The sequence below is a fragment of the Ambystoma mexicanum genome, chromosome 14 (assembly GCF_040938575.1).
Source record: "Ambystoma mexicanum isolate Mex_15411 chromosome 14, UKY_AmexF1_1, whole genome shotgun sequence".
Classification (NCBI taxonomy): domain Eukaryota; kingdom Metazoa; phylum Chordata; class Amphibia; order Caudata; family Ambystomatidae; genus Ambystoma; species Ambystoma mexicanum.
Genome location: NC_090940.1, coordinates 385240880 through 385257832, shown reverse-complemented (window position 1 = coordinate 385257832; position 16953 = coordinate 385240880). Strand labels below are relative to the sequence as shown.

Here is a 16953-nt window from a genome sequence, read left to right as displayed (position 1 = left end):
ACAGAGTTTGCAGGTTGGAAGAACGCCTAATCTAAACCTAAAGCTAAGATGGGAGCAAGCTACGACCATCAAATTAAAAATAAGGCAGTCCTAGTGGTGTTGTGTCAAATAAAAGGGCCTATACTAAGAAAAGCCTATTGCCAGTCCTTACGCAATTATGCTAAATACAAAAAGAGTGTGGGATAAGGTTCATAAGAAAGAAGTGTTCACAAATGATAAGTCAGGATGGAGTAACCAGGGGCCTCCCCTTGCCCATGTTTTGAGCACGGGACAAGGTGGGACTCCTGAGCACAGCACACTCTCGAGCTTTCCCAGCACGAGACGACAGTTCCGTTCCCAGCTATCAGGACTGTCGATGGTCAAGTCTCTTTTCTCTTGAAAATCTCCTTCCTTCGAAGACCTGATGTTTTAAAAAAAACAATCAAAGTTCCTTTTTTAACTGGATGCTGGGTGATGACTTTTCACCCTTGCATCACCCTTTTGAACGTCAGCCTCACTCTGTCGGGTTCACTATGGCTTTCCATTTATTCACACTTCGTAATGTCTTTTTAAACAGCTGACTGTGGACTTCCCTCTACCGGGTTCACTCATGTCAACATAATATTTATCGAGACTTTCATGTTCGCCCCCTTCCATCGGCTTCCCTTTGTCGGGTTCACTCTTGCCAATGACACAGAATTTCTTCTACTTTCTTACGAGTCGGGATTCACTTCCCTTAGCTTTTCAACTTCTGTCGGTCAAAGACTTTCGACTGTACACATTGACCCTTTTCTCGTCCCATTCCCAAGGCCTTTCGGTAACGTAGTTTCAACAATAGTGTAATCGGCCAGAGTCTCTCAAGTGAGCACATACTTGGTGCCGGACTCCTCTGCAGCTGGTTTTCCCCTTAACCTTCACAGTTCTTTGAACTGTTCTTAAACTTGCCACTTTGCGGCTTTCATCCAACACAGTCCAGTTTCTTATCGGCTCTCCCCTCGACTCACCGGCTGTCATGAACCACTTCACTTCTCTCTGGAGTCAAGGCAGGTACCACGGTGACAAGTGTCTCTCCCTGGCTTGCTTTTCAGCAAAGGAGGGCCCTGTGTACAGTTGACATCTGCTGCAATGACCGCTGGCAATTGTTCACAGTCCTACAATTCCTTCCACAGAGGCTTTGCGGGCTTGAATCAGAAAGGGCAAGGTCACTTCTCTCCTTGAAACCCTTTCCGTTCTTGCCGTCTTACTCCTCCTCTTGAACTGCTGTACTTGGATAGCTGAGTTGTCGTGCCGTCTGCCTTGCTCGTACTGTGCTCTCGTGCTCCACCTTTTATCCCTGTGGGGAAGGGAAAGGGCCGTTGTGTATGTTTGATTCTGGTCAATTGCCCGACTGTGTGAAATTTGTATCGGGGCATGTCAGGTAAACGGCTCTGGTGTTAGTCGTTTGTCTTTCGTGATGTGCAAAAGTGTTTGTGTGAACAATGGTGGGGGGGGCAGTGTTTCAGAATATCCTATGTGGTAGGATGGGAAAAAGGTGTTGCTAGAAGGGGGATACCGCATCTCACCCGTCGGTGTCCCATTTGCACTCACTGAGGAACCCCCCATTCAGGTGATCCTCTCTCACTGGCCCACCCCCAGGAAATGCATCCAATAGCTATGGCCGTGTCCTGGCCATCTGGTGACAGATCCCCGGGGACTAGTTAGGGAGACACTGGCAGGTTTCTCACAGTATCAACTGCTTGGCAACTGTGTAAAAGGGAATTTTGAGATCGAAGTGGTCTTGCAACGAGTCAAGCTAAACCCTGTTCACATTCGAAAGTCTTTGATAGTTTAATGCAAACTGAAACTGGTCTGAACCCGGCTGAGGGAGACTAATTGTGTAAGAAGAAGGATCTGAGCCCGGCTGAGGGGGATCCGGGGTGAACCGTGAGCCACCCGAGAAAGAATATTCTCTGAACATTGTAAAAAGGGGGATCTGAGCCTGGAAGAGGAGGATCCAAAGTAACGAGCGTGATTAAAAAAAAGGGATCTGAGCCCGGCTCAGGGGGATCCAGGGTGAATCACCTGAATTGAGTACTTATAAGAGGAAAGGTACTTCGCGTTTTTTTTTGGTACATCAGGCCCTCTGAATCAAGAGACTTTGATAAATGGAGACTTGGGCACAGAAGCCCCTGATGCTGGTAATGGAACTGTATCCTCGTGCCGAAGCAGCCAGAGTGTGTGCTCTGCTCGAGTGAACCGCCTTGTCCCGTGCTGAAAACATGGGGACGGGAGGCCAACGGCCTGAACATCCTGACAATCATTTTGTGAACACTTATTTCTTTTTCATGAACACTACCCCACACTATATGTATTTAGCGGTTAGGATTGGCAATAGATTTTTTTAGTATAGGACCTTTTATTTTGACGAGACTCCACTAGGACTGTATTATTATTATTTGACGGTTGTAACTTGCTCCCATCTTAGATTTAAGATTAGTTAGGCGTTTACCATACCCTTGATGAAGTTCAGTAAACACCATTGAACTGGGGTCACTTGTGTCTGTTTTACTGTTGGTACTATGCCTTCCTTACAATACCAATATAATTAAGTGGATAGTAAGGGACTGAAAAATAAATGCTTTGTGGGTATATGGGGAACCAAAGCAGGGGTGGGGTGACATGGCTTTAGGCATCTTGAGATACAGAGACTCAAACTCATTATCATCATCAAAAGGTAGTATTGGTTCATGTGAAGTAAGGAGGGAGTCCATCATTGGCTATATGAAATGTTCACATCCTTGGGAGCATCAAGAAACAGAAAGCAGGTGAATGCTTTGCTGTTCTAAATTGTATCTGCAGAAATCATTGAATACAAAAATACCTATTTATAAATTACCACTTTTTTTGTCGAATTGGTTAACTATGTTTTTATTAAAAATATATATGGGGTGGGGTAAGGGGACAAGGATAGGTTCAGGTAGGAAGAAGTGGGGAGCATGGAGTCTTCCCTCTAAATTATGTTTTAAAAAATTAGATTAAAATAATTCGGTCATTTTTTCGAGCATGTCACAGTAATCCCCTAAATTGCTTGATAGGGGTTGGGGGGTTGATGCAGTCTTACCAAGTATCCCAGGCTAAAGTCCATATGTTCTGGTTATACAATAGGACTTCACAGTGTCAGCCACAGACACCTCTTCTGGGACATTAATGCTTCGTTGGACATCTCATGAGCACATATTTCCTTCAATATGTGTTCATTTGATTGAAGCACCCTCTCTCTAATAGGGTTCTTTGGCCATTCTCTTATTTCACTTTCCATGCAAGTTCTAGGTTTTTCTGTGCCCTTGGAGCTCAAAACATAGCACCCTTAAAATCGTAGCTTTATGATTGAAGACAACTTTCCATATGACACTATGTGCAATCATCATCACAACCAGGGCTTGAAAAATATTTTATGAGTAGGAGTTAAAAGTAGTTCCTGTGTAGGTGTCATCACTCAGTAATCAGGAGGTACCACTGAAGAGCGAGAAAGAATCAAGAATCCATTCACACCAAGACATTTTGCAGGATCGGTCTACCAAAACATATTGTGACAAATCCTTGGATGTTGTTACTTCTCCCCAAGAAGGAGCCCCTTCCCATGAGGCCAGGGAGGTGAGGCTGCTACCCAATAGCCCCCCTGGGGTGATACTCAGCGGGAGGATCTCATAGGGAGATATTCCGCCTCTGGGAACAGGGACGATCATCCAAGGGAAACGCAGTATTCCCATACTCCATCAGACCCTCATTCACCCTCCTATCATGCACAGGTCACTTCAGCACCCCACACTTCTATGTATGTGTGTAAGATAGGAAATCCAACCTCCTTCCTGAGAAGAATAGGGGCAACCCACTTGACATAGATTCTTCTTTCAGTCCTTGAGTCAATGTGACTGAGTAGAGAAACACAAAGCAATACAGACGAGGGAGCAGCGCAGAGCTCTGAAGATGAAAGTAGGAAACAACTACAGCGAGCAGTCTAGTCGCTCAGAGAATGCCTGTGCAAATCACAAGGTAAAACTCAAGAATGGACAACTAATAGTGTCAGTCCGACCCTGGAGGAGCATCGAACAGAGGAGCAAAACAGCGCTGACAGGAGATGCTGCAGGCCAGGATGCGTGCGGCAGGCACTCAGCGTCCAAAGAAGAAGGAAGAAAGCGACTTAACTGAGGGTTGGGGAACCCGATGTCCAGTTTCAGAGGAGCTGGGAACTGAGCAGTTCTGCCGTAGACCTGACGTCCGAGGACAGACCAACGTGGCGAAGTCACCACAGCATGAGAACTGATCGCAAGAGTCAAAGGGAAGCCAAGAAGAACCAGAGATGCCAGAGGAGACTGGAAACTGCACAGACCAAGTAACAAGGTGCGTGAAGGGTGCCCGGGAAGGCGCTGAGGATCCCTGAGGGCTATCGTCAACCGAGGGAGGAAGAGTGGAGAGATCTTCCTCGTCCCAGTGGGACGAACCAAATCCTGAAGAACGAAAGATGCCGGGTGAGAAGTCATTGCAACGAGAAGCTACTGAGAGAAACCAACCATACTTGGCAGGAGAGTAAACCAAGTTGGTGGAACTTGGAGAAGGAGAAATACTCAAGATTTTGAAGGGAAAAGGGAAGTCAGAAGGTAGTAAAGATTAAAATTAGTTGTGCAAACTGTGTTATATGAGGGTGGCCCTCATAACGTGAAGAGAAACATTCATTCAGGGTGACCCATACTTGGCAGGCGAGTAAACCAAGTTGGTAATGTTTGGGGAGAAGGAAAATACCCCAAGGCCCTGAGAGATGATGAGAAAGACCAGAGGAAGGGAGAGATTCCCGCTGGCCCTGTGAGTTGTAGTAAGAAGCCTGAGGAAGGCCAGGGGAAGGGAGACATCCCCCTTGGTGTGGTGTACTGTGAGAGTAAAAACCCAGGGGTGAGAACAACACCAAGGAAGACCAGGAGAAGGGAGTCATTCCCCTGGCAGTGTGAAAATACTGAGATCAATATACCTAGAGAAGGGGGGCATTCTCCAGGAACCCAATAATGAAGAAAACTATTGGACAACAAGGAATGATGTTTGAGTTGGAGCTTTATTGTTTTGAGTTGAACCGAGACTTTCCTACTTATAGACTTTTCAACCCAGAACTTTGTTTTGTAACTTTGGAAGTGGTTTATTTATGTATTGGGTATTTATAATGTGGCTATACAGCAAATGGTGTTTCAAGGCAGAAAGAAGCTAATCCCTCAGGCCAAGGTCCTGCCACAAGTGGAACCGTGATCCATTGTCCAGTTGAATGATGTCATTCTTCTGGAACGTGTAGATCCACTACCTCTTTAGTTAGAAGTGCAAGGGACAGAAGTAGGGTTTTGACACAGGACGGTGGACCTTTGAGTTACGTAGACATCCTGACTGAATCCTTAGTATTATATTATTTTTATTTATTCATTTGCAAGGCACTGTATGACCGCAGTCATCAGAGCACTGGAAAATAAACACAGACGATAGGCAGAACAGGAGGGCAGGTGGAGTCATCAAGGAGCCTTAATTGAAGAGAGCGGTCTTCAGTTTCCTACGAAACATATTGAATTCCGAGAAAAGTCTGAGGTCTAAGGGAAGGGAGATCCAGACTTTGGCAGCCTTAACAGGGAAGGATCTACCTAAGCTGTTAGTAAATTTGAATTTAGGGTTTTTAACCAGCGCTAAAGCCGAAGAGCATAGTTTTCTTGGGGGTCATAAGGAGAAACAAGCTCTTTGATGTATGACGGGAGCGTGCCATGTAAAGCCGCGTGGACAAGTGAGGGCGCTTTGAATTTTAGGCATGCAGCAATAAGAAGCCAGTGGAGATCTCTTTGGTTGTCTGAGATGTGGTCTCTTTTAAATTTCCGTTTTACAATGCGGTCAGCATTGTTTTTTTTAATCACTTTTAAGGCCTGGATATTCTTCTTATGAATCCCAATCGGGAGTGCATTTCCATAATCAAGTCTGGGTAAAATAACTGCCCGAGCCACGGATGAGCAGCTGGATTCAGACATAAAGGGGCAGAGGTTCCTCAGAAACCTGAGGTAAGAGACACTGTTTTTCACGATTTGATTAACGTGGGCATCAGCACTAAGCAAAGAGTCCAGGTAAAAACCTAGAGTCTTAACACTTTTTGAGACCTGGATGGGACATCCATGAATGTGGAAAGACTGGTATTTGGGGCGAGCTTAGATCTAGAGTGTGCAATACCAAATATCAGCAGCTCAGTTTTTTTACCATTGAGACACATCCAGTTGGTGTTCATCCAGGCTTCGATGGATGCGACTATAGATGGTCAGAAGTAAGGTTAAATCGTGATAGTAATCGCCTGTGAGTTCAGCAACCAACTAGGTGTCATCAGCGTAGTTAGTAAAAAACACTTTGAGTTCATCTAGGAGGTCACAAAAAGGTCTGATGTACAAATTAAACAGCAGAGGTGACATGCACGCTCCCTGAGGAACCCCATAAGAAATGGGGGCAAAAGGTAAAGTGGCATTGCCCCAACATACTGTAGAGGAGCAGTCTGAGAACAAAGATCGAATCCATTGGATGGTATCAAGGCTGCAATGGCCAGTATTTTCTAAGATAAGGAGTAGCCGATTGTGGTCTAGGAGTTTGAATGCGGCCGACAGGTCCAATAGGACCAGCATGCCGCTGTGACCAATGTCAAGAGATTCTCAACATGTGAGTTTGAAGGTCCAAAAGTGCCGTTTCTATCCCATAGGAAGTCTGAAAAACGGACTGCTGAGGATGCAAGATATTAGATTTTTCAATGAAGACTTAAAGTTGAGTGGTAGCACTTTTGTCCAGTATTTTTAAAAGGAAATTACAATTTGTGATGGGGCGCAGATTGTTAAGGTTTTTTGGATCCAGTCCGGGTTTCTTAATGAGTGATGTAATGGTGGCCTTTTTAATGGAATCGGCAACCTGGTTGTTAGCAAATGACGAGTGAACTAGTTTAACAAAAAAAAGGTGCAAAGATTTCTTTACGATCCAAAATAAGGTTAGGCCGGGACAATGTTTTCCGGGATGTGGGAGGGTCGTAGTGAGGCCAGAATATTCATCATGTCTAAAACAGTGATGGACGTGAAACTGAATTTGCAAGTACTATCATTAGTGTCTGTTATAAAGACGGTAGAGAGCGTTGACAAATATTTAGGGGTTCAGTCCTAATTCTTGAATGTGCCTTATCCACTGTAGCTTGAAAAGCACATAGTATTTCGACACAATCTTGGTCAGTAGTGAGAATGGGCGTGGAAAGAGTACTAGGTTTCTCTGGAGATTTGACAATATCGAAGAGCATTTTTGGTATTATTGCTAGTCTCTTCAATCTGCTTATTATAGAATTTTGTTTTTGTTTCGTAGATAGACAATCTATAGGCTTTGCCCAAAGCCTTCCATAGAGTTTTATTATCTTCTGTGGGGCATTTTAGCCATTTTGTCTCAGTTTGTCTTTTACTTGTTTTGATTCAGCTTAAATCTTGGCTATACCATTTCTTTTTCGAGGCAATCTCCCTTACCGCTTTATTCCTGATGGGGGCTACTTTATCCAGCATAGCGTGCATCGATTAAGTAAAATTATCAGTTAAGGCATTAGGAGTGGGGGGGGGTGGGGGGATGTCTAGGTCTGAGGTTGCAGCCATGATATCTTCAGACAATCTTCCAGATATTTTACTGTGACTTTTTTAAAGTTCCGGTTCTTTACCATTTTCACAGGGTTCTTACTTTTGGATGGTGGATTTTGGATAAGGATGTGAAAAGTAATGAAGCAATGGTCAGACCACATGCAAGGAAGGGTGTCCACAATATTTACTCTGAGGTTCCTAGCCCCTACCCAGTCGAGAGTACGCCCTTTATTGTGGGTAGGTGTGTCATTGAGGCAGGGAAATCCCAATCAAAGATAGGCAAAGAACAGCTTTCTTTTGATTTTTAAGACAAATAAAGTTGTATGCAAAAAAGCATGCCACCTGTGTGTCAGTCTCCTCCTTCCCTTCTGCAGCCTTACAATATAGACAAAGCTTTTATGAGCACTTTAAGCAAACCCAAGTAAAGCATGCAAATCTAACTTTCAGATAAAATGAACTGTAGCTTTTTGCCCATAGGTACCCCATGTTTGTATTACCCGAGCCAGATCAGTATCGTTGACAGCATGGAGATTACATACAGTTTTGAAATATTTTAAGGCTCTTGGAGGATTCATACTAAACTAGAGACAAGTAGCAACAAATCACACACAAACGCAAATCTTTTCTAAGCACTTTAAGCAATCCCAGTTGAATCTTGCAAACATCAGAGACACAATTGTTTGTTAAGGGTTTACATTAACATTTCCTTAGAACCACGAACCGTATCTGCTGCAGTGAGGTTGATACCCAGGCCACCAGCTCTTGTGCTCAGGAGAAAGACAAAGATATCATTCCTGCAATGAAAAAGGACAAACACCAAAAGAACTTTTCAATCTGGTACACAAAAATACACCATTTACAAAAGTACTGTACTGCAGTATGTTGCTGATCAAGATAACAAATTACTTACCCCTGATAAAGTTCTTTACAATTAATTCTCCTTCCACAAATTCCTCATCTTTGATACTTCATAGGCAGTGGCAAGAGATACTCAAAAAAATGTTCACCTTCATGGGGTGACGTGTGCCTCAATTCCAACTCCCCTCCCACTACAGTTTACCTCAATGCCAACCATTCTTGAACGGTCCACTCCTTAGCTCCAGAACTGCATTTAGCTTATACATAGGGCACAACACGCCCCATGACCCACGTTTGACCATTTGTCCCTTGTGCTCAACAGCTGAAGGGACTTGAACGGAAACAGCAGTGTTGGAGGGTCCTCAATGTGGAATACGTTGGAAGGGCTATGAGGAAAGTGAGGGGTGTTCAATCCCTCAAAAAGAACATTGCCAGAGGTACGCCATTTGTTCTTTTAATGGATTGCAGTCTACCACAGATTCCTCATCTTAGATAGACTAACATAGCAGTAATCTTACTGTTAGGAAAAATTTCTTTTTGCAACTTTCCCTCCATAGGTTCCTATAAAACTCCATTCTTGTTGCTCGGTTTCTGATACTGTCCTGACTTTTTGAAGGGTATTAAAGCATTCAGCTTCACTTCCTTTTTGCTCCTTTATTATTGAGAAACTGATCAGTCCTTCAGGCTTTCAGTACTTGGAAACTTTGCCTTCTAGTGCACTTTGTCAACTGCTGGGGGATGTCTCCCTTCTTCAGGCATGCAACACTGTTCACCAATTTGTGGTAAAATATCTCTGTTCCCCGGGTGGCCCTTCTCAGACTTATCTGTCTCTGGGGTCCCCGACCCTTTGAGTAGCAAGCATGGTTCTTTTTTAGCAGGCACTACGGCAGAGAAGAGGAGTTTGGATAAGTCTCCAAGCTGTGGAGGGTCCCTGACCCAGGTTGGCAGACCCGGCTTCCTTTTACCAATTACCGCAATGAAGAAGAGTGGCTTTGATGCTCCTCCAAGCTGTGGTGGGTCCCTGTCCGTGGTTGGCAGACCTGTTTTCCTCCTTCCTCAGGTCTCCTAGTTTCAAAGATAGACTTGGTTCACTCGCCTGCCAAGCTCTGTTTTTTTAGTGATGAATCCCAGGGTATTGTCATTGCTTTCATGGGGGAGGCCCCTTCCATTGAGGTGAGGCTGCTACTCGATAGTCCCTGTGGGGGTGGATAGCATGGGGAGGGAGACCATTCATGAGACCGGTGACAATGGCCCTGAGAGAACGCAGTATTCACTTTACCCTTTGGTGTGCCCACTTTCGTTAAACACCAGTCAGGTCCCCCTTTAACCTCTGTAACCCATACCTCGACGTGTTATAGTAGAGTAGAGGGTATCATTAACAGTACTGGGACGAGGAAGAGTGAGACTTACCCAAGCTGAATACAAAATACCATGGAGACTAAGAAGATAGGACAAGGAAGCAAAAGCCCAAGCAGAACCAACACACGTGGTACAGTTCTCAAGAGGCAGCCTTCATCATAAAAAGGGAAGAAGGACTGCATGGATCGGGAAGCCAGCCCTGGAGGAGATGCGTGTTCCGTAGCAGGGGACACGAAGGCTGGAAACCGAGACACTGAGAGACATGACTTTCCAAATGGTCCAAGCGAGGTGGACTTCAACGGTGGCAGGGAGAAAAGAAGCCCGACCAGCCAAACAGAATGAGGACGCGAGCAGCCAGAGACACTAGGGAGAGGATGGAGCGGCGAAATCTGAGCAACAACACTGCGCATGGCAGCAACAAGGATCTCCACGCCACATTCAGAAGAGACCCCAGATCGCCCGAGACATCCCAAAGGTTGGACCGGTGATTGGGGCACTGAGGGAATTGACTGATTGAAAAGCCTTGTAAATACATCCCAAAGAGCAAAAGGGGATAACAGAGGAATTAATACAATTTGATAGAAACTTTGTAAAGCATGCAAATACATCCCAAAGAGCAAAATGGGGAGACAAAGGAAACATACAATTTGATGTGAACCTTGTAAATCCTGTAAGCACATCCCCGAACAGCAAAAGGGTGTAACAGAGGAATTGTACAAGTTGACACGAACTTTGGGAATAAGCCTATGTGGAACAGTACCTAGCAGGAGAGTACATCAGGTCTATCCAAGTGGGCAATATGTAAAGCAGGGATAGGGATACCGCCAAAGAGGAAGAACTGTGTCTGGTACCCACATGAAAGCAGGTTAGTCCCGCCAGTGTACATCAGAGTCTGGAACACCTATGGAAACGGACAAGACCTATCAGTAATGTATATACGGGTTAAAGACTCACATCAGCCTGGAGATAACTAGAACCAGTGGACTTGAGCTCAGAAGAAGTCGGGGAGACACCGAGAAAGTATAAAAAAGCTAAAAGTGAACCAGACTTGATACGCCATTGATGATTACAGCATAGAGTCCTTTGGGAATGTCTACGGTCAGATCTGTCAGGTTAGTGAACCAGGCCTGATAAGAGACTAAAAAAAGAACATGTTATTTACCCTAGGTAACGTTCTTTAGATTGGATGTTCCTCCCACATATTCCTCATATTTGATAATTATGTTACCAGCTTCAGCTGCTTCGGAAAAAATAATTCTCAGAGGGCACTGCGCGGTAGCGTCGATGACTCGATGTCCCTCGAGGGCCTCCGTCCGATCGTCAATGGCATCTGCAATATAGGTAGCACACGCAGCGCCCGTTATCTTCAGTTCTGTTTTACCATGTTAAGAGGAATTACTAGTACCTCCTTATACCTTATAAGACTCTCCTAGAGCATAGAGTGTAAAACAAGTACATTCAGCAGCGGGCTAGGTTGGGAGGGGCGATAAGGAATACGTGGGAGGAACATCCAACTGAATATTTTTTTTACCAGAGGTAAGTAACTTGTCCTTTGATTGGATTGTGTCCTCCAACGTATTCCTCATATCCTTATTTAATATATTTATTTTGATTTTAACAATTACAAATAGATAGTGTATACAAGGAAATGAATACAGTAATACAGAGTTTTAACATTTTCCTCAACAATATTACACTTCAACCATATTTACATAGTATTATGTACAAGATTCATCTAGGTCGCGCAACATTTAGACAGAAGGACAAGACAAAGGACAGAGAGAAAAAAAAAACTATTCATCTTGACCATCATTTTGCATATCACTACCATATAAATCAATTAAAGATTTCCATAAAGACCAATTGCTTTCCTCTTTGTCTTGTTTACGAAACATAACCAATTCAAATTCAGATAATACAATCACATCATTGATCCACTCTTCTACTATTGTTTTTTTCCTGGATTTCCACACCTTCAAGATCTGTTTTATTGCTATCACTAAAACCTTATCTATCCAGACTCCACATAAGCGAGCCGTCAAGCATCGCCCACTTTTCGCCAACAACAAAACTTGAAACGGTTTTCTTGGGAATGAGACTGACAGAGTAATGTCTAATCTATCCAATACCTCTCGCCAAAAGGTCAACACTCTCGGACAATACCACAACATATGGACTAATGTCCCCCTACCACTCCGACACCCCCAACAAATATCTTCAGTTATTAAATTCAAAGCTAACATCCGTACTGGCGTCCAGTATAACCTCCCCAAAACCTTCTGATATATAAGCCGCAATTTAAGATCCATCTTGCTGCTATATCCAACCCTCCATACATATTTCCAGGCCTTGTCATCGATTACACAATCCAAGTCTAATTCCCACTTCTCTTTCAATTTGCCCCAAGACTCTATCACTGAATCACCTTCTCTCATCAGTTACAAATATGTAGACACTTGACGTATAGACAAGCTAAACATGTTCCAACCCGCCGGTTCTTTCTCCAATGGCATAGACAACATATTGAATACTTGAATCAACAATTTTTCTAGTTCCTTATATCTATTCACTTCTCTTCCACCTAAATTAAACATTATTTGAAGCTCCTCAAAGGTCAGCAAACGCCCATCCTGCAGTAAATCATCCAGTGACAATATACCTATTGAGACCCAACTCCGCCAGTACAGAAATGTGTTCCCTATTTGCAAAGCCGGATTATACCAAATAGACGATTAAAGATTCATAAAAACATTTTTCACTGAAATTAAGTATCCACCATGACATTATGTCTTGGTAATTTAGTAGACCCCTTAGGCAATCTGCCCTTTGAAAAAACATTCCCTAACCGAAACAGCAATAAAGCTTCCCTGTCTATGGTTAACCAAATTGGTTCTACCTCCAATTCTTCATTTGCATAAAAGGCTGCTTTTTTCAAAATAAAACCTCTAAAATAAATACTTCTCCAAATCCGGATATCCAAACCCCCCTTCTTTCATGTATCGTAACAAAATATACCTCGGAATCTTAGGAGCCTTCCTATCACCCCAAAGAAAATCCTGAAAAACCCGATCAAGTTTTTTAATCAATGTCTTAGAAAAATGCAAGGGAATAGATTGCATAACATATAAAATCTTTGGTAAAAGTGTCATTTTAATTGTATTAATTTTTGCCTGAATCCAATCTGGACCACCTCCTAAGGGTATCCAACAATTTAGTTACATTAAATTGAACAATTTTCCGCATATCTTTGATCAGAAAAATCCCCAAATATCTCACACAAGCTTCAGACCATTTGCAATTCCATCCTACAAAATCCCCTCCCCTGACTGCAGTTGAAAGTGGGAAGACCTCAGTCTTATCCCAATTGATTTTGTAACCTGAATATTTGCCCACTTTATCAAGCACCTCTTTAAGAACCACACTACTCTTCTCAGGATTCGAGAGTACCACTACCATATCATCTGCATAAGACCGAACTTTCACTTCCTTTGTCCCAAAATTCAACCCACTTATTCTCCGTTTGTTCTGTATCAATGCAACCAAGGGTTCTAATGCAATGTTAAACAAAAAAGGTGATAAAGGACACCCCGGTCGTGTACCTCTACCAAGTGGAAAGCGTTCAGACATCATATTATTAACCCAAACACGCCCCAATGCAGAATTCTGAAGACAACAAATCACTCCTCTAAACCCATTTCCAAATCTCATTTTTTCCATAGTAAAATCTGGAAAGCCCCAATCTACTCTGTCAAACGCTTTCTCAGCATCCATAAAGACTAAGGCAGCATCAACATTTTTATTGCTATGAAGACTTATTATGTCAATGTCCGTATATCATCATAACCAGATCTACCCTTCATAAACCCTACTTGAGAATCATGAATGACATTCCCAATGCAACCACTCAATCTATTAGCCAATATTTTTGTAAAAAGTTTAACATCTACATTTAATAAAGAGATTGGCATATAGTTCCTACAATTCCTACTATCTCTTCCCTCTTTAGGTACTACAGTAATCATGGCCTCAGTCATTGATCGACATAGACCTTCTCCCCTTAAAAATGAATTGAACAAATCACACAAAATTGGAGCCAAAAAAGTGTCAAATTTTCTATAAAACTCAATGGGCACCCCATCTAATCCCGGTGACTTCCCTAATTGCAACTGCCCAATGGCCAACAGGACCTCATCAACCTCAATATCTGCTTCTAACATATTGGTATCACTTGATGTCAACATATTAATAGGTATATTTTCAAATTAAGTGTCTAAATCTTGTCTGGCTACTGGTTCTTCTCCTTTATACAATTTTTTGTAATAATTCCTATAATTTGAACTAATGTCAGTATTCTTCCACATCAATTGTTCATTCTCCTCCCGGATTCCTTGAACAAATATCCCTCCATGTACACCCCTTAACCTATTCGCCAACAATCTACCATTCTTCTCACCAGTTTCCCAATATTTCTGCCGCGTAAAAAAAAGGCCCATCTCCGCCATCAAATTATTTACATTAGCCAATTTTTCCAGAGTTTGTTCCATCGCAATCCTATCCTTTACCCTCCCACTTTGGGCATATTTCTGTTGTAACTCTGATAACTATTTCCAACATTTTGACTTCTTTCATGGATTTCTTCCGAAGACGAGAAGTCCAATTAATTAGAGCACCCCTAATAGTTGCTTTAAAACTGTCCCATATAACCCCTTTCCTAGCAGAACCTACATTAAGTTTAAAAAAAAATCAGTCATTTGTGACAACAAATCAATCACCACCTCACCACCTCCTTCTCTTCCAAAATTCCAGTTTGTAATCTCCACTTTCTAAAAGGCGAGGTTATCTCATCCCTCAGCAAACAAATATCCACAGGAGCATGATCAGAAATGTCTCTCTCTCTTATGTGAACACCTACCTAGAGTTTTATCCACTAACATCTTAGTTATTAAAAAATAATCCAATCTAGAGAAAGAATCATGTACTGGGGAGAAGAATGAAAATTCTTTGTCAGACAGTTGCAATTCCCTCCAAATGTCAACCACTTCAAATTTTTCAAGAAAGAAATTTAACTCTCTACAAATACTTACATTAGTATATCTACACAAGCTGACTCTATCCAACTTGCAATCACGAATACAATTAAAATCACCACCTAAAATTACCATCTCACCATGCATTTCCTTTAAAAGATTTGAAACATCATCAAAGAACCCTTTTCCAGATGTACATGGACCATAAACACAAGAACCCTTTACCAGATGTACATGGACCATAAACACAACCTAGGGTGATCAGTTTCCCTTCATAAATGATATCAGCAAAAAGCATGTGTCCATCTCCATCCATTGCTACTTTTTCAATTTTATATTGCAATCCCTTTCGAAACAAAATACTCACTCCTCTAGAATTTGCAGAATAACAATTCGACAGATCCTTGTTATATTTAGAATTATTCAGCCATTGTCTAGTCTCATCTATCAAGTGTTTCCTGTAAAAAGACAATATCAGATTTGGCCCTCCACACCTTGCCATAACTTTCCTCCTTTTCCTAGGGCATTTCACACCTCTCACATTCCACATCACCACAGTCAGATTGTTTACTCCCATCTCAACCTACTCAAGAATTTTAGATAACATGTCTACTCCACCCACAAGTGAACTAGTGTCCATCTCCCGAATCCATATAGTTATGCACCAGGAATATTCAAAATCATGTATCAAGAAAAAATAGAAAACCAAATAAGGAATCAACATAAATAAACACAAAAACTAAAACACAAACCACACATTCACAAGACACAACATTAAAACACAAAGCAATAATAGATCAACAGAAGTCTGGGGAATCCCTCCAGGCAACACTAAATTCCAAATCACTTAAATCAAACAGCATTCAAACCCATCCCTCAAGTTTGTACCTGCCATATACAATAAACAATATACATGTCAACATTTTAAAAATCCCTATAATTCAGAACTAAAATACTAACCATAAAATTATATTAAAAATATCATACATTTAAATCTATATAACTATATTTAAACTCATAAAGGTGAACAGTCTCATAGTTGAAACACTATTAGAAACGACCCCCCAAGACAAACAAGGGAAACATACTTCGGAATGTGCAACCGTATAAATACGTACTCACAGTCTCTTATATTCTCACTATGTTCAAGCCACATAGTAAAACACAGAATACCATGCATCACACTATATTCCCAAGGACCCACAACACAACTCCAAAAGAGCTCATACATTAAGTCAGAATGTATGCATAAGGATTAGTACCGAATTACTGTATTACTGATGAAAGGCTGTGACCGTCCCATAGCTATGGCCGAGCACCAAAGCAGAATAAGTGGTGAATTGGATGCTGAACTGCACAACATACATCAATCCTCCCTCCGTCCCATAAACAGAGATTAACCTATCTATCTATCTATGGTCACTAAACAGGTAATTCTCAGGAACATCAATTTGTACAGGAACCAATATAAAAAAAGGGACCATTCCATGCTGAAGGGCAATCTGAGATTAACAGCGAGAGTAACTCCTCGCCTCTCCTTACACCCATCCAAGATTCAAAAATAAGGAAGCCTACATTCTAAGTATTGAATATTGGCATTACACCTCCCTGAAGTACCTAAACATAGGGTATGACCAATGCATTTTTAATTTCTTTCTTGGCACAATGCAAAAATCTAGCAATTGACCTAACAAAGAGAGCGGAAGGTGCCATGCCATAGTGGAACCTGCTGTGCAGCGTTGCAGGTCCATTTTGGGAGTGGGATAGGGATGCGTGCTCTGAGCCTCATAGTTGGATAGGTGGCATCAAATTCTCATCAGGACAGCAGGAAAAACACCCTCCCATATGTCCCTCCACAATACACCATGTAACCTGGGTGGATCACAACACCAATTTCACAAAACAAGCCTGTATTACCATTTGCTTCTGTGCCACTTTACATCGTCTCCCATTTGATTTCCCTTCAGTATCACCGTCCTCTATTCTACTTTTGAGTGACTCTTGGCAGCAGTTTTAAAAGTCACCTCAAACAGGAACATAGAATCAACCAGAAGCGTGTGTGTGTGTGTATGAGCGTAGTACATCAAGATTCC

The 16953-nt window shown here is 42.3% G+C and overlaps 1 protein-coding gene across 1 annotated transcript in view; it reads right to left on the bottom strand.

Annotated features, from left to right (window-relative positions):
* Positions 1 to 16953, bottom strand: part of INO80 (INO80 complex ATPase subunit) — a 1945052-nt gene that overhangs the window by 392694 nt on the left and 1535405 nt on the right. The window contains exon 29 of the mRNA XM_069637507.1: positions 8338 to 8410. Within this exon, the coding sequence (XP_069493608.1) occupies positions 8338 to 8410 (73 nt within the window). The remainder of the gene's footprint in view (positions 1 to 8337; positions 8411 to 16953) is intronic.